The sequence below is a fragment of the Chrysochloris asiatica genome, unplaced genomic scaffold, assembly GCF_000296735.1.
Source record: "Chrysochloris asiatica unplaced genomic scaffold, ChrAsi1.0 scaffold00076, whole genome shotgun sequence".
Taxonomy (NCBI): Eukaryota; Metazoa; Chordata; class Mammalia; order Afrosoricida; family Chrysochloridae; genus Chrysochloris; species Chrysochloris asiatica.
In genome coordinates, this window is record NW_006408594.1 from 1,372,519 (window position 1) to 1,391,650 (window position 19,132).

At 40.7% G+C, this 19,132-nt stretch overlaps 1 protein-coding gene across 1 annotated transcript in view; it reads left to right on the forward strand.

Annotated features, from left to right (window-relative positions):
- ENTHD1 (ENTH domain containing 1) overlaps positions 1 to 17,423 on the forward strand; it is a 35,195-nt gene extending 17,772 nt beyond the window's left edge. The window contains exon 3 of the mRNA XM_006865260.1: positions 16,822 to 17,423. Coding sequence (XP_006865322.1) covers positions 16,822 to 17,423 — 602 coding nt within the window. The remainder of the gene's footprint in view (positions 1 to 16,821) is intronic.
- Positions 17,424 to 19,132: the final 1,709 nt, after the last annotated feature.

Genomic DNA, 19,132 nt, shown 5'->3' on the forward strand with positions numbered 1-19,132 from the left:
TACCTAGATGGGTATGTATTTTGGTATTTTTTATGCTTTCTGAATGCCTCCAGGTAGATGTGATCAGGAAATGGGCTTCCCTTTTCACTCTTCTTCTTAAGAAATTTCAAGATGCCACTGTTGGTTGTTGTGACATAACTTAGGATTTAATTTTTGGCCTATTTCCTTTTTTGTCTGCTTGTCCCACTCCACAATCCCCATTCAGGCCTTTGTTCTAGTTATAATCAGTTCAGGGCTGGCTGTGGCCATTTGGTTTTAATTGAAAACTGTCTCTTTAAATTTCGAGGGGCTCTATGTGCATGCATAGTAGAACCCTCTGAGGGTGGGCCTGGGGTGCCACTAGCTCAGGGACCCCTATAGTCACCAGAATGGTGGTGTTCAGACAGCAAGGGACCAACGAACAGATACCAAAAGAAAAGAATGTCCACACCTTTATCTCCGTGGTTCTGCCAGGCATCTGTGGCCGCTCCGATCCTTCCCCAGCTTGGTCTCACCCAAGGTGGCGGCTCCTGGAGCAGCTGAGTGTTCCGAACTAGAAAGCAATGGATTTCTTGCTTCTGCCACAAATTCTCCCAGCTGTAAGCCTTCCAACCTTCTAAGTATTCCTTTATATGTGGTTCAGAGTTCTGGGACCATCCCCTGAGCCTGCTTCGTTGGGTATTCTGTGTTGTTGCTGGCGGAGCTCCTGACTGCACTTCCACCCGATCCACCATCTTGTTTGTTAGCCCTAAATAGGGTTTTTGAGGCTGTAAATCTTCACAAGAGTAGAAAGCCTCTTCTTTCTCCTACAGAACAGATGGTAATTTTGAACTGCTGACCTTGAGGTTAGCAGCCTGACTCATAACCACTAAGCTAACAGAGCTCCTTTATATAAGTATAGATGTACAGATATAGAGAGTCTTGATGTAGCGCTATAGGATAAACACTGGGCTGCTAATCACAAAATTGATGGTTCAAACCTGTCAGTCACTCTGGGAAATCCTATATGGGATTACTATGAGTTAAAACCAACTCAATGACACTTAAAAGCAACAAGTACAACTATACATGTATATAGTAGCTGAACCACATCCCCTAAGTTACTGACTCAGTAGCTGTTGCACCCATTTTTGAATTATCTTTAGCAAAACTTTAGTTGCATGTGACATCAATGATATTGTCCTATGATTTCTGCAGTTTGTTGGGTCACCTCTCTTTGGAATGGGCAGAAATATAGATTTCTTTAACATCTGTATGCTGGAGAGCAAGTTTCAATGTCTCTTCAGACATCCATTTTGGTCGTTTCCTTCTTTCTTGTCTTCTTAATGACCTTTTGCTTTCTATTGTATGATGTTCTTGATGTCATCCCACAACTCTTGTGGTTTTCGGTCATCAGTGTCTAATGCATCAAATCTGTTCTTGAGATGGTCTCTAAATTCAGGTGGGATATGTTCAAGGTCATATTTTGGCTCTCTTAAACTTGTTTTAATTTTCTTCAGCTTCAGACTGAACTTGCATATGAGCAGTTGATTGTCTGTTCCACAGTCTGTCCCTGGCTTGGTTTTGGTTGATGATATGAAGCTTTTCCACCATCTCTTCCCACAAATGTAGTCAGTTTGATTTCTGTGTCTTCCATCTGGTGAGGTCCATCTGTATAGTCATCTTTTATGTTCTTTAAAAACGTTATTTGCAATGAAGAAGTCATTGGTCTTGCAAAATTCATTTTATCATGGGATCTCCAGCATTGTTTCTATCACCAAGGCCATATTTTCCAACTATTGATTCTTCCTCTTTGTTTCCAACCTTTGCATTCCAATTACCAGTAATTGTCAATACATTTTGATTGCACATTTGATCAATTGCAGACTGAAGAAGTTGGTAGAATTCTTCAATTTCATCCTCACTGGCTTTAGTGGTTGGTGTGTAAATTTGAATACTAGTGGTATTAACTGGGCTTCCCTGGAGACGTGTTGATATTCTCCTATCACAGACAGCGTTGTACTTCAAGATAGTTCTTGATATTTTCTTTTTTGATAATGAATACAATGCCTTCCCGTCTCAATTTGTCATTCCTAGCACAGTAATCTTATCATGGTCAGATTCAAAATGACTAACACCTGTCCATTTCAGCTCACTAATGCCTGCTCTTGTTGTCAGGTGTCATCGAGTTGATATTGACTTATAGCAGCCCTATGCAAACAGAACAAAACACTGCCCAGTCCTGGGCCAACCTCACAATTGTTGTTACGCCTGAGCCTGTCACTGCTGCCACCATGCCAATCCATGTCATTGCGTCATTGAGGGTCTTCCTGTTCTTCTCCGACCCTCCACTTTACCAAACATGATATCCTTCTCCAGCGACTGGTCCCTCCTGATATGATAATATGTCAGATTATGAAAGACAAAGTCTGGCCATCCTGACTTCCAAGGAGCACTCTGGCTGTACTTCTACCAACACAGAAAGCCCATGGTACTTTCAATATTCTTCTCCAACACCATAACTCAAATGCATCATTTCTTTTAAGGTCTTCCTTATTCACTGCCAACTTTCACATGTATATGAAGTTATTGAAAATACCATGAATTGGGTCAGGAGCACCTTAGTCTTCAAACTGACATCTTTGCTCCTGAATAATTTAAAGAAGTCTTGTGCAGCAGATTTGCCTAATGCAATACGTTGTTTGATTTCTTGACTGCTGCTTCCATTAGTGTTAATGGTTGATCTGAGCAAAATGAAGTCTGACAATTTCAATCTTTTCTCCATTTATATGGGTATTTTTTGTTGATTGTTGCTCAGGATTTTTGTTTTCTTTACATTGAGATGCAACCCATACTGAAGGCTGTGGTTTTTGATCTTCATCAGTAAGCATTTTTAAGTCCTCTTGGCTTTAAGCAATCAAGGTTGTATCATCTTCATATTGCAGGTTGCTAATGAGTCTTCTTCCAATCCTGATGCCACATACTTCTTCATATAACCCAGCTTCTTGATTTATTTGCTCAGCATATAGATTAAATAATTATGGTGAAAGAATACAACCCTGGCACACACCTTTACTAATTTTAAACCATTAGGTGTTCCCTTGTTCTATTTGAACAACTATAGTCTATGTACAGGTTCCTAATGAGCACTGTTAAGTGTTCTAGACTACTCATACTTCGCAATATAGTCCACAGCTTGTCACAGAATAATGCCTAGGATATTGATTTTTATGTGTGCCATTTCATTTTTGACAACTTCCAATTTTCCTAGATTCATACTTCGTATGTTCCATGCTGTAATTATTAATGGATGTTTATAGTTGTGTCTCTTCTGTTTGAGTTGTGACCCATCAACAACTCAACTTTGAGGAGGCAGTTCTTCCTCAGTCATATTTTGATGGCCTTCCAACCTTAGGGAGTCATCTTCTGGCTCTAAATCTGACAATATTCTGGTGCTATTCTTCATGTTTCAATAGCCAGTATTCTGATGCTGACAGTGTTCCACTGCTATTCATAAGATTTTCAGTAGCTAAACATTTGTAAGTAACCCACTTCTTCTTCTTCCTGGTCTGTCTTAGTCTGGAATCTCAGCTGAAACCTGTCCACCATGGGTGTACCCTACTGGTATTTAGAATACCAGTAGCATAGCTTCCAGCATCACAGCAACACACAGTCACCACAATATAACAAACTGACAGATGAGTGGTAGCCAATGGAAGCAGCAGTGAGGAAATCAAATGATGTATCTCATTGAGTAAACCTGGGGCAAAAGACTTCTTTAAAATGTTAAAGAACAGAGGTGTCACTTTGAGGACTAAGGGGCACCTCAGTTACTTCATGTGCATGTGAAAGTTGGACAATGAGAAAGGAAGATGGGAAAATAATTGATGCACATAGACTTAATGAAGAATATTGAAAATACCCTGGACTTCCAGAAGAACAAACCTGTGTTAGAAGAAGTACACCCAGAATGCTCCTTTGAGGCCAGAATGGCGAAATTTCATCTCTCATACTTTGAACATGTTGTCAGGAGGGACCAGTCCCTAGAGAAGGATATCATGTTTGGTAAAATAGAGTGTCAGCAAAAAAAGAGGAAGACCCCCAATGAGATGGATTAGCAGCACCCACGGGCTCATACACACCAATTGTGAGGATGGCATGGGACCAGGCAATGTTTCCTTCTGTTGTACATTGGGTTGCTATAAGTCAGACCCCAATCGACAGCACTAGAACAACAGTATCTTATGAATTAAAAAGAATGCAGTTATGTTGTTGCTGTTGTTAAGTGCCATCCAGCTGGTTCTGACTCATGTTGTTGTTGTTAGGTGCCATGGAGTCGGTACCGACTCATAGCGACCCTATGTACAACAGAACGAAACACTGCCCGGTCCTAGGCCAACCTCACAATTGTTACCACATTTGAGCCCATTGACGCTGCCACTTTGCCAGTCCATCTTGCTGGGGGTCTTCCTCTTTTTCTCTGAACGTGATATCCTTCTCCAGCGACTGGTCCCTCCTGACAATGTGTCCAAATTATGAGAGATGAAGTTTGGTCATCCTGGTCTCCAAGAAGCACTCTGGCTGCACTTCTTCCAACACAGCTTTGTTGGTTCTTTTGGCAGCCCATGGCACTTTTAGTATTCTCCTCCAACACCGTAACTCAAAAGCATCAATTCTTCTACAGTCTTCCTTACTCGCTGTGCAGCTTTTGCATGCATATGAGGTTAGTGAAAAGGCACAGCTAGTAATTTGAACTGGCAACCTTGCAGTTCAAACCTACCTTGTGATCCAGCACAGTAACCAGGACTTACGTTAGTCACATATGTATATATGTCAGATAACCTATGTCTATCATGCACATATGTTATAACTTTTTAAAGTCTGGTATTTAACCTTGTTTCTGCTCATTCTCAAGTGGACCACCAGCAGCAGCATTGCCTGGAAATTGGCCAGGCCACAACCCAGATCTACTGAATCAGAAACCTGGCGGGTCACACCCAGAAAACTGAGTTTTCACAGCCCTCCAGGTGTTTTTGATGAATGCTAAAGTCTGAGAGAAACCAAATGATATGATTCATTCACCTTTCTTTTGCTTGGTGGTTATGAATACTGACTGAGTAGCTTATTATTACGGACACTTTTGCGACTCTGATTCGCAGGCTACAGGAGGCTGTTTTGCATAAGAAGCTACTTCAGTTCTAATTGCCGCGCACCAGTTTATCTTTGTTTCCAGACTCTCCGCAGCTGCACCATACATGTCAGGCCTCAGGAGGTAGCTCGCTGTCCATGCAGGTCCCCTGCTCATGCTCACACAGCTGCTACTTGGTCATCTTGTTGACCTTCATCGCCTTCAGACAGCCTGCTCCTCAGAGTGAAAATGCAGCAGATAATGCAAATAAGATCCAATTGTTGTTGTTGTTAAGTGCCATCGAGTCGGTTCTAACTCATAGTGACCCTGTATAGGGTTTCCAAGGAGTGGCAACTGAGCTTGAACCACTGGCCTTGAGGTCCAGCACACTAACCCACTAACTCACTCCAAGATCAAATCTCATTGTGTGCTAGATGCATGGTAATTAATGTGAAGGTGCTGATAAAAGATTCCCAAAGCTTATCTCAAGCATGTCTACATGAGATACTCATGGATAAATTGGACAAATGTATTGTAATATTACAACTTTACATTTTGAAAGTATTTAGAACTTTAGAGGTGGTGGTGGTGTGCCGTGGAGTTGGTTCAGACTCATAGCGACCCGGTACAGAGTTTCTGAGGTTGTAAATCTTTACAGGAGTAGAAAGCCTCATCTTTCTCCCACAGAACAGCTGGTAGTTTCAACCTGCTGACCTTGAGGTTAGCAGCCCAATTCAAAATCTGAAAATTGGAAATTGTCAAAAATGACATAGAATGCATAAACATTGATATCTTAGGCATTAGTGAGCTGAAATGGACTGATATTGGCATTTTGAATCTGAAAACCACATGGTTTACTATGCTGGGAATGACAAATTGAAGAGGAATGGTGTTGCATTCACTGTCGAAAAGAACATATCAAGATCAGTCATGAAGTACAACACTGTGATAGGATAATATCCATGTGCCTACAGGGAAGACCACAGTCCTGGTGTAGCGCTGTGGATTAATGCGCTGGACTGCAAAGTTGGTTTGAACCACAAGGTTCAAGCTCACCAGCTGCACCTCAGAAACTCTGTACAGGGTCGCTATGGGTTGGAAGCGACATGACGGCACTTAACAACAACAACAAAGGGAAAACCAGTTAGTACCACTATTATTCAAATTTACAAACCAACCACTAAAGCCAGTGAGGATAAAATAGAAGAATGATACCAACTTCTTCAATCTGAAATTGATTAAACATGTAATCAAGATATATTGATCATTACTGGTGATTGGATTGCAAAGGTTGGAAACAAAGAGGAAGGATCAATAGTTGGAAAATATGGTGTTGGTAACAGAAATGATGCTGGAGATTGCATGATAAAATTCTGCAAAACCAATGACTTGTTCATTTCAAATACCTTCTTTAGACAGCGTAAGAGACGATTATAAACATGGACCTCAGCAGATGGAATATACAGAAATCAAATTGACTACATCTGTGAAAAGAGATGGTGGAAAACTCCATATCATCAGCCAAAAAAAGGCCAGGGACAGACTGTGGAACAGACCATCAATTAATTGCTCATATGCAAATTCAAACTGAAGCTGAAGAAAATAAAAACAAGACCATGAGAGCCAAAATAGGACCTTGAATATGTTGTTGTTGTTGTTGTTGTCAGGTGCCATCGAGTCGGAACCAACCACATGCAAAGCAGAACAAAACAATGTCCGATCCTAGGCCAACCCCACCACCGCTGCCACACTTGACGCCATCAATGATGACACCTGGCCGATCCATCTCGTTAGGGGTCTTCCTCTTTTTCTCTAACCCTCCATCTTACCCAGCATGCCATCCTTCTCCATAAGAGACGAAGCCTAGCCATCCTGGCCTCCAAGGAGTACTCTGGCTGCACTTCTTCCAAAATAGATCTATTGGTTCTTTTGGCAGTCCATGGCACTTTCAGTATTCTCCTCCAACACCACAACTCAAAGGCATCAATTCTTCTACTATCTTCCTTATTCACTGTCCAGCTTTCACATCCATATGAGGTTATTGAAAATACCATGGCCTGGGTCAGGCGCACCTTAGTCCTCAAGCTGACATCTCTGCTCTTCAACACTTTAAAAAGTTCCTGTGCAGCAGATTTGCCCAATGCAATACGTCGTCTGATCTCTTGACTGCTGCTTCCGCGAGTGTTGATAGTTCATCCAAGAAGAATGAAGTCCTTGACAACTTCAATCTTTTCTCCATTGATAAGAATGTTGTTTATTGGTCCAGTGGTGAGGATTTTTGTTTTTCTGTCATTGAGATGCAACCCATACCAAAGGCTGTGTTCTTTGATCTTCATCAGTAAATGTTTCAAGTCCTCTTCACTTTCAGCAAGCAAGATTGTATCATCTACATATCGTAGGTTGTTAATGAGTCTTCCTCCAATCCTGATGCCACGTTTTCTTCATAGAACCCAGCTTCTCATATTATTTGCTCAGCATACAGGTTGAATAAGTATGGTGAAAGAACACAACCTTGTCGCACACCTTTCCCAATTTTAAAACATTCAGTGTTCCCATGCTCCATTAGAACAACTTGAATATATCCCACCTGAATTTAGAGATCATCTAAAGAACAGATTTGGTACATTAAACACTAAAGACAGAACACCAGAAGAGTTGTGCGATGACATCAAGAACATCATACATGAAGAAAGCAAAAAGTCATTAAGAAGACACGAAAGAAGGAAAAGATCAAAATGGATGTCAGAAGAGACACTGAAACTTGCTCTCCAGTGTAGAGATGCTAAAGTAAATGAAAGAAATGAGGAGGTACAAGAGCTGAACAGAAAATGTCAAAGGTCAACTCGAGAAGACAAAGTCAAATATTATAACAAAATCTTCAAAGACCTGGAATCAAAAAAACAAAAGGGAAGAACACGCTCAGCATTTCTCAAGCTGACAGAACTGAAGAAAAACTTCAAGCCTCACCTTTTGTTATTAATAGATTCTCTGGGCAAATTATTGAATGATCCAGAAAGCATCAAAAGAAAAGGGAAGGAATACAGAGTCACTGTACCAAAAGGAAATGGTAGATGTTCAACTGCTTCAAGAGGTGGCATATGATCAAGAGCCAATGGTACTGAAGGAAGACGTCCAAGGTGCATTGAAAGAATTGGCAAAGAATAAGGCACCAGGAATTGATGGAATAAAAATTGAAATCTTTCAAGAAAGTGAGGCGGCACCGAAGGCACTCACTTATCAATGCCAAAAAATTTGGAAGACTATCTGGCCAATTGATTGGGAGAGATCTGTATTTGTGCCCATTCCAAAGAGAGGTGACCCAGTGGAATGCGGAAATCCTCAGACAATATCTTTGATATCCCACACAAGTAAAGTTTTACTAAAGGTAATACAGAAAGCTGCAAGCATACATTGACAGAAAACTTCCAGAGGTTCAAGGCAGATTTAGAAAAGGATGTGGAACAAGGGATATCATTGCTGATGTCTGATGGATCTTGGTTGAAAGCAGATAATACCAGAAAGATGTTTACCTGTGCTTTATTGACTACACACAGGCTTTCGATTGCATGGCTCATGACAAGCTACAGACAACATTGCGAAGTATGAGTATTCCAGAACACTTAATTGTGCTCATGAGGAATCTGTACCTGGACCAAGAGGCAATTGTTCTGACAGAACATGGGAACACTGAATGTTTTAAAATTAAGAAAGATGTGTGACAGGATTGTGTTCTTTCACCATACTTATTCAACCTGTATGCTGAGCAAATAATCTGAGAAGCTGGGCTCTATGAAGAAAAACATGGCATCAGGATTGCAGGAAGATTCATTAAGAACTTACGATATGCAGATGATACAACCTTGCTTGCTGAAAATGAAGAGGACTTGAAACATTTACTGATGAAGATCGAAGAGCACAGCCTTTGGTATGGATTACATCTCAATGTAAAGAAAACAAATATCCTCACCACTGGACCAATAAACAACATTCTTATCAATGGAGAAAAGATTGAAGTTGTCAAGGACTTCATTCTTCTTGGATCAACTATCAACACTCACGGAAGCAGCAGTCAAGAGATCAAAAGACGTATTGCATTACGCAAATCTGCTGCACAAGACCTTTTTTAAAGTGTTGAAGAGCAAAGATGTCAGCTTGAGGACTAAGGTGTGCCTGACCCAAGCCATGGTATTTTCAATAACCTCATATCCATGTAAAAGCTGGACAGTGAATAAGGAAGACCGTAGAAGAATTAATGCATTTGAGTTATGGTGTTGGAGGAGAATATTGAAAGTGCCATGGGCTACCAAAAGAACCAACAGATCTGTTTTGGAAGAAGTGCAGCCAGAGTGCTCCTTAGAGGCCAGGATGGCCAAACTTCATATCTCGTACTTCAGACATATTGTCAGGAGGGACCAGTCACTGGAGAAGGAGATCATGTTTGGTAAGGTGGAGGGTCAGAGAAAAAGAATAAGACCCCCAGAAAGATGGATTGGCAAAATGGCAACATCAGTGGGCTCAAGCATGGTAACAATTGTGAGGTTGGCTTAGGACCAGGCATTTTTTTGTTCTGTTGTGCATAAGGTCACTATGAGTTGGTATCGACTCATTGGCACCTAACTACAACAACATGCGACTTTACTTTAGAACTTTACTTCAAGAATAAAGTGACAAAGGTATTTCAAGAAAAAGTTTCAAACTCTCATTTGTTGCAGTTGTTATCTGTAATTTGTCAGTAAGCAGCAGATCCTTGGTCACCTAAACATTTTTAAATAGTTCATTGTACAAATATTTTTTTCATTCTCCAATTCATTTCTTTCAGTCTTCCTACTTATTTGCAATGACTGTCAAGGTAACTATATATAGAAATGAAAATATTCTGATTTTTGCTTTGTGATTAAATAATATAACATTTTGCACTAATAGCCAAAAAGTGAAAACAACTTAAATGCTCATGTGAAATAAAATGTGGCATAGCCATGTGATGAAATATTATACAGCCAGAAAAAGGATTGAAGTCTTGATACCTGTTACAACATGATGAACCCTTGAAAACACTGTGCTAAGTGAGAGAAGCCAGTCATAAAAGGCCAGGTGTTGTTTGATTCCCTTTATATGAAATTTCCAGAATAGGCAAATCCACAGAGACAGAAAGTAGATTCACAGTTTCCAGGGCCAAAGGGAGAAACAGGGAGAGAATGCCAATGAGCATGGGATTTCCTTTTAGAATGATGAGAATGTTCTGGGATTAGATAGTGGAGGCCCTACTAAAAGCCACAAAATTGTACACTTAGCAAGAATGGATTTTATAGTGTGTGCATGATGTCTCCATTTTTGAAATATAATATTAAAATTTTATTTGTAATGCTATTTTTTAAATGAGCTACATACAAGCAATAGATTTAGGAATATAAGAATTAGAAAGAAATGCTAGCAAGTCTTTACTTCTAAGGTACATTTATGCAAAGTTTTCCTTGGGAAAATTGGATTTTGGATGAAAGGTGAGCTTTCTCACTTGCCTATAAAGCATAACTTAACTCACTGAATTTTAAACATGGAACCCGTGTGTCTCTTTTGCCTACTCCCAGGCAGGCAGGAGTTGAACAACTACAGGAGTTGCTGGGACTGTGAGAGGGGCTAGTGGAGGAAGACCTGCTCCCCCAGCATTCTTCTCCACCTGATGCTTTCAGCTCAGGGTCAGCTAGGACCATTTGCAGAACCATTTTCTAACACATTCCCTATTTATTTAAGAGACTTGCTCATTGTTCGGTTCCAGGGCTTTTCATAAACAATAAGGACCAGCGTATGGTTAATGGGTCTTTTGGATGTGTGTTTGGTTTGGTTTCTAACATGAGCCAAAGATGAACTGAAAACTCTCTACACAGAACAACTACTGCCAAAGTCCCTAGTAAATAGATGGAACCAAATGAGCCAGAAGCAAAGGATGGAGCCAAGGAGAATTCCTACTACTGTACTATTCATACACACTCAGGAAATCTTAAATAAGTGTTTTTTGTTTTTCTCTAAAAAGCAGAAAATCCAGTGATGTCTAGACATTTACTCTACCTGTGGACAGTGAGCACAACACGAAAGTCGCCTGCCATCAAATTTGGTCTCTAAGCATCTCCTAGCTTTTTCATTTCTCTTTTGTTGTTGTTGTTGTTAAATGCCATCAAGTCAGCTCCAACTCATAGAGACCCCATATAGGGTTTCTGAGAAGTGGCTGGTGAGTTTTGAACTGCCAACCTTGAGATCCAGTATTTATCCTACAGCGCCATACCAAAATATATGCAATGACCTACGAGAACAGATCGCGTAACAGATACATAACTTCAAATTTAAACTAAAGAGTAGAGGGGTGGCCTCTTCTAGGAATAGAGTAATTTAATACCAAAAGGTTAAAGCTGACGCTCTCATTCAGTAAAAAAATCAGGGTAACTGGACAGTTGCCTTAGACAGTCTCCTTGGTATTTGAGATCTGCTTAAAATGGACTTCTGGTATGTCATTGTAGGATAAGCACTGAGCTGGAAGTGACACGGCCAGTGGTTCAAATCTACCAGCTGCTCCTTGGAAACCCTGTACAAGGTCACTGTGAGTTGGAACCCACTCAATGGCATTTAGCAACAATAAAAATAAGAATACGCAAATATTTTTTACTTGCTCAGCTCATTATCTCCATAGAATTTATTGTGTCACACTCAGAATCTTCATATAAATGACTATGATTTAAAACAGAACACCAGAAAATAGCTAAGTAATGAAGATGTGGGCACTCGGCTCACTGTCTTCTCAGTCCTCTCTCATCCAGAGTGACCCTGATGTCCCTGGAGAGATCTGTTCTAACTTCATTGCTTCTTGAATTCCATAACCACAGTGGCCTTGACCCGCTCCTCTAGGTCCCCCTAGAACATGCATCCCTCAGGACTGCCCTAGTCTGAGGTCTTGTGTCTAGTCTCCTCTTCTTGATCACTCCCATTACTGCTAATACAGCCACATTTCAGCCTCATTGAAACAGTAGGTCCAGTAACACACACACACACACACACACACACACGGGGGCTTCCACAAGTTCATGGAAAATTCCATTATCTTTTCATTCTAGTTTTTCATGTGCTTTTTGAATGTCCTCCTGGCTCTGCCTCCTTTCTTGTCTATCACTTCAACCACTTTCATGCCACCACCTCTACCTTCTTGCTGCCTTGGTTTCTGCCTAGTCAAGGTTATCAAGTGTTTTCCTATAAAGGGCCAAACAATAATTATTTTAGGCTTTATGGGTCATTTAGCTGCTGTTGCAACTACTCAACCCTGTCATGATAGCAAGAAAGCAGCCACAGACAATGCATCAAAACAAAGCACGTTGGTGGGGTTGTGTGCCAATAAAACTTTATTTATGAAAATACTAGGCTGGATCACTCACAGGCTGTAGTTTGCCCAATCCGTGTCCTAATCTTGTATCAGTGTAAAGATCCACCCTTTTTATTCCCATTGCCAGGCTGCTCAGCTTTACTGGAGAAAAGTAGGGCGGCCTGCAAACTAGGACGACTACAAATTACTGCAAAGATGTAAAGCTTAAGGACTAAAGGTGCGCCTGACCCAAGCCATGGTATTTTCAGTAGCCTCATACACATGTGAAAGTTGGACAGCGATTAAGGAAGACTGCAGAAGAACTGATGCATTTAAGTCATGGTGTTGGAGGAGAATAGTAAAGGTACCATGGACTGCCAGAACAAACAGATCTGTGTTGGAAGAAGTGCAACCAGAATGCTTCTTAGAAGCCAAGATGGCCAGACTTGGTCTCTCACACTTTGGACATATTATCAGGAAGGACCAGTCCCTGGAGAAAGCTATCATGCTTGGTAAAGTGGAGGGTCAGAGAAAAAGAGGGAACCCCCCAATGAGATGAATTGGCACAGTGTCAATAGTGTGTGAGGATGTCTTTACCTTTCTCCTCAAGGTACCTCTGCCGATCTCAATTGCTCAATCTCAGAGGATGATATCAGTCAGTAAGAAATCGAGGCCTTACATAGAGTGGGTGGCACATCTGGATTAAATACACCTTTTTTCTTTTTTAAATTTTGTTAAAAATATAACACAACATTTTCCAACTCACCATTTTTCAGATGTACAGCTCAGTGGCACTGGTGACATTCAGCATGCTATGCAACCGTCACCAGCGCCTGTCGCCTTATTTTCCATCCTCATTAGCAGACTCAAGGCTTCCCAAACAATGACTCTCCTTCCCTCTCCTGCCAATACATCTTAATTATTAAAAAGAATAAATATTAACAGGAAAACCCTTCCCTTACATCTGATACCTCCTCTCTTCTCCTTCTCCTTCCAGATTCCCAGAAGGAGGGGACTCTCTTTCTGGATTCTGGATTTCAGTCTATGGCTCCCAGACCAGGCTCCATTTGGGAATCCTGGAATACTCCCTGCACCTCATTCTAACTTTCTAAAACAACCTTTTAAGTGACTCCCTGCCTCCAGTTCCACCTCCTCCAAAACTATCCTCCACAATCCTGCAAAAGTCATTTTTGTAAGGTCATTCCACAGGTGCAAAACCTTTAGTAATTTGCATTGTCTTCAAAACAAAGCCTGAACTTTTTAACCAGCACCTATAGCTCATCATCTGTCCTGGCTTAATTTTCCATTTCTACTTCTATCCCTTTTTTAGATGCACCTTCTATTCCTTCTTTACTGAACTGCTTTTAGTTCACTTAATAAATATCGAACATTACTATCTTTTTAATGACCTTGCAGTTAGGTTAACCTACTGTGCCACCAGCTGTTGTTGTTAAGTGCCTTTGAATTACTTCCAACTCACAGTGACCCTGGATCATGTTTCTGAAGAGTGGCTGGTGGATTTGAACTGCTGACCTGAGGTTAGCAGTCCAGAGCTTATCCTACAGTGCCATACCAAGACTCCAAAAATGTAATAGCAGAAATAAAAATGTAAGCAGGTATTGGAAGTTAATTAAGTATTGGAAGCTAAAGTTGACACAATCTCCAAGAAGTAGAGAAAAAAGACAAAGATGTGGAAAATAGGAGAGAAAAATTAGAGGACTAGTCCAGGATGTCCGATATAGGAACAAGAAGAGTTCCAGAAACAGAGAATATAGAAAACACAGAGGAGAAAATCATTGATTAAGTCGCACAAGAATTTTTTCCTAAAACTGAAGGAAATACGTTGCCAGATTGAAATGCTCACTTTGAGTTCGCTACAACGAATGAAAATAATCCCACTTCAGGACACATCATTGAGAAGTTTCAGAACACTGAGAACAGGAGATTCTATAACACTTGAGAAATAAAATAGGCTATATACAATGACTGAAAATTAGAATTATTTCTGACTTCTGAATAGCAATACTAGAATCAAGAAGTCAGTGAAATGCTGCCTTCAAAATTCTGGAAAAAAAGAGATTTCCAGCCTAGAATTCTGTATCTAGCCAAACTATCATTAAGCATAAAAACAGAATATGGACAGTTTCAGATATGCAAACTCTCCGAAATTTTATTTCTCATCATCCTTTTTCAGCAAACTACTTGAAAATATGCTATACCAAAATGAGAGTAAACCAAGAAAGAGGAAGACATGAATATAGAAAACAGGAGAGCCAGGACTGAAGGATGGTGGAAGGGACATGCCCGATGAAACTGTGCCCCAAACCTAGAGCACACCGAGTTCAGAGTGTAGCTGTGTCGGTCAGGACACAGATATGATGAGGTTTCATAAAATAATCAAGATAACCACTACTATTAATACTGTATTTTAGTCCAAGGGTAGAATGTCTGGAGGGGCCGGGTCTAGATTCTTAAGTGTGGTTGGCTTGTCTTGACCATGTGCTGGTGCCGTTCCTCCTTCCCTTGTCCTTCGTGTCCTGCTGCTGCCGCTGAGAACACTCATTGCACTCCACAGGAGTATTGCAGTGGGAACTGTTCCTGACACCTGCAGATAGGCTAGGCAGAGTTTCGGAGCAGAAAACAGAGAGCAGCCCCTGCTTATGACCATCTATTCTACAGAAAGTCCAAGTTTAGAAGGGACATGCACATATAAAACCAAAGCAAATCCTATAGGAAGAGTAAGTCATCTATGCGGAGTGGTAAGCGTCACTTTTCCCGCTCCTGCAAAGTCAGTTTGAAGCAGAAGTTCAGTGGTTCAAGCTCACCAGCCGCTCCCCGGTTGCTATGAGTCAGAACTGACTCAAAGGCACTTAACAACAACAACAATAAAATAAGGAGCCCTGGTGGTATAATGGGTTACATGTTGGGCTGCTCACCACAAGGCCAGCAGTTCGAATCCACCACCTGCTCCAAGGGAGAAAAACAAGACTTTCTGTTCTCATAAAGATTTACAGCCTCTGAAACCCTATACAGGGTTGTTATGAGTCAGACCTGGCTCAACAGCACGTAGCAACAACAACAACAACACGACTTAATAATGAATAAGTTAAAAAAAAAAAAAAAGTTTACTAGCAAGTGCGGATTTAGTTACAACGACTTTAGAACCAGATTTCCCTAGTATGTGCCACCACCTGATACTGGATCACTGAGTCAGAACCAGCAACCACTTCATAAATAAAGAACCCTGGTGGCACAGTGAATTAAGCATTGGGCTGCTAACTAGAAGGTCAGCGGCTCAAAATCTGCCGCTGTTCCACAGGAGAAAGATGAGGCAGTCAAACATAAAGGAATACAAATAGATATTCCAAGAAGAAGTAAAAACATTCTGTGGTCAAAAAAAATCTAGAAAACACCTAATCACATTACCTTAGGCATCTTGGAACTTTTCATGTTCTGGTAGAAATTGCTTCTCTTCGACTGGGAATGACAATCTGTGATTACCCAGTCATCATGCTGGCCAATTAGAGGGTCAATGGAAAGGAGGCCGAGCTGTTTCACACAGTACTGCAGCAAAGGGCTCACACACAGAAATGATCTTGAGGACGGTGCAGGGTCAGGCGGTGCTTCCTGCTCTTGGGCATGGGGCCACTATGAGAACTGACTCAACGTAACATTTGCTGATGAAACTGTCTTCACAAAACATCGTTCGGTACCTAAAGGAACATAGTGTTCCTCCAACATAGTTTGGGAAATATTGTTAGAATAAAACATGTGATAAAGGTCCTAATACAATTTTTCCTAAAAGGAAATACATTTTTATCAAAATTTTAATCTTATGTAAAATAGGTTTCGAAGGCTTGTTCTTTGATTGAGTTTGTTGGTGAGAACGTTCACTATGTGCATGCGCTATATAGATGGGCTGGATTTCAGTCTTTATTATATTTGACCATTGAGTGAAAAATATTAATCTCACTCACTTTTGAGCACTTTTAGTTGGTATTTTATTTTGCCATAATGTTCTCTATAGAAAAAAAAAAAAAGGTAAAGGAACCAAAGTTACAGGCTTCTCAGATATTCTAACTTAGAATAGGATTTACTTTTCTTTACTTTCCTGCTCTCTCTGATAAGTTGAATAGAGAAATAGATTGGGCAGGGTTTGGAATCGAGATGAATATGGCCCATTCTATTTTAGTTTAATTTCTCTGGTTTTATTCAAGTATAATACATGTAGTGAGTTTTTCAGTTACCTGCTTTGGATTTATTTAGGATTATTATGAATATTTAACATTCTAAGTAGTTTATTTATGTTGAGACCTTCCAGCTAGGCTTTTACAGTATAGAGTTATTTCAGCTATTCCTTGCATAATTTTTCTCTCTCATTTGTATATTTTAGTTTCAACCGTCTCTGAGGGAACATCCTCCTTTTCTACTTTATCTGTGTCACCTCCTGATTCCACCTCTCCCGAGAAGTCAGTTCAGCTCTTACCCCCAATTCTGACTGGACCTTCCTTCTGGGCTTTATCCCATCAACCGGCTTCTTCAGCCTCCTTTAAAGATAAAGATAAGACAGCCTGGATTCACCACGCCTTTGCTCCTAGGGATCCACTGTCTTCTGATGAAGAAGCAAATGACAACCTCAATCTACCTGAGATTCTTCCAGATAGTTCTGATTCGACAAAAAATGAGACCAGCGACATCTCTAATGCTAATTGGGTAGATTTTTCCATCCAAAACGTAGAGCACTTCACCTCAGTGTCTGGTGCTAATTTTCAAACAAGAGGCTTGCCTAGGGAGCCGGAATCAAATAATTCCACTAATGTTCTTTTAGGAGAGGTAAGAAATGCCATAGTCAACTTACATGCAGATCTCAGCGTGGTGATCCAAGAACTTCATGCCATCAATAGCCATCTGGTAAGCCTGAGTGGGACTAGTCAGCAGGTAAGCACATCTTTGCAGGGCTCCCAGTCTTCTGAGGGCAGCTCCGATCCAATCTAACCGTTATCGATAGCCATGAGCACTCACGTGGCTCCCCCTACCCAAAGACCTAAGAAGTTGGCTTTTTATAAACTTTTATTACTAAGGCAAAAATAGGGTGATTTAATTTTTCCTTGTCAAGTTTGCTCGCAAGTATCTTTGAAACCAATAAATTCATTTGGGCAGTTTATTTGGGCAGTTAATGTTTCTAAAGAGAAAAGATGCCACCTTTGATTATATTTTTAGACTTAGATTATTGGTTCATTTGAAACTGAAGGGAAGTTCACTTTTCCAGACTCTGTACTTTACTTCAAAATAGATTAAACTTGTAGTAAGACTTCAAACTACAAAGAAGTATTCCAGAAGTTTTGAATAAACGAACTGTAGGAAGCCCTTTATGTATTTTTCAATTGTATGAAGCAATCGTTAACATGACTTAGCTTTGACACAGGAGAATTTCACTCATTGTATACATTTCACATGCTCTTTTGCCAAATTTCAAATTCTGCAAGCCAAGGGTCAAGAAGCTTCCTTCTCTTCTTTTGGATGCCACGGTTGGTTGGGTGTTAGAGACAAATAAGAGATGGAACAAGTGTTTTCACTGTTAACATAAATTGCAAAACGAATTCAAATGCATACTTTTTTCCCTTCTGTTTTGGAAAATAAATTTGATGTTTTTCATCTGTGCATACTTGTTCATTCATTAAGACAAACGTTCAAACTGAAATCTCAATCATTTATCACCAGAATGATCTAGTTTAGGAACTATAAGCCAGTGGTTCTCAACCCTGCCACACAATACAATCTCCATGGATGCTTTTATTTTGTTTGACTTTCCCAGAATAGTGTAGTGAGTTCTGTGTTTCCATTAGTTGGCTTCAACAACTACTCATTCATGGCTCGTCTGTTTTCATTTCTATCCCTCTTCACTGATTCTTTAGAAGAAGTATGGAAAGTCTTACAATGTCTGGGTTCCCCTATGGTAAAAGCACTCAGCTGCTAGCCAAAAGGTCAGTGGTTCAAACCCAGCAGGCACTCCACAGTAGAAAGGTAGACAGTCTGCTTCCATAATGATTGTCCTTGTTAGGTGCCGACTCATCGCGACCCTATGCACAACAGAACAAACCACGATCTTCACAATTGTTGCTATATTTGAGCTTATTGTTACTGCGTCTTTGTCAACCCATCTTGGTGGCAGTGGCAGTAGGGGTGGGGTGTCTTCTTTTTCACGGATCCTCCACTTTTCCAAGCACGTTGTCCTTCTCCAGGGACTGTTGCCTCCTGACAACATGTCCAGAGTACAAGAGGTGAAGTCTCACCATCCTCACTTCAAAGGAGCATTCTGGCTGTACATCTTCCAAGACAGATTTGTTGCTTCTTCTGACAGTCCATGGGACTTTCAGTAGCATTCTTCGCCAGTGCCGTAATTCAAATGATTCCAGCCTTGGGAACTCTATGGCACATTCCACTCTGTGCTATAAGGTCATTGTGATTTAGAAATAAATGACTAAGGAGCTCTGGTAGCGTAGTGGTTACGAATCGAGCTGCGAGCCTTAAGGTCAGCGGTTCGAAACTACCAGCTGCTCCACAGGAGAAAGATGAGACTTTCTACTCCCGTAAAGATTTACACCCTCTGAAACCCTGTACAGGGTCGCTATGGGTCGGAACCGACTCGACAGCACTTAACAACAACAACAAGTGGCAAAGGGTGGCACTGATTATTTTGAAAA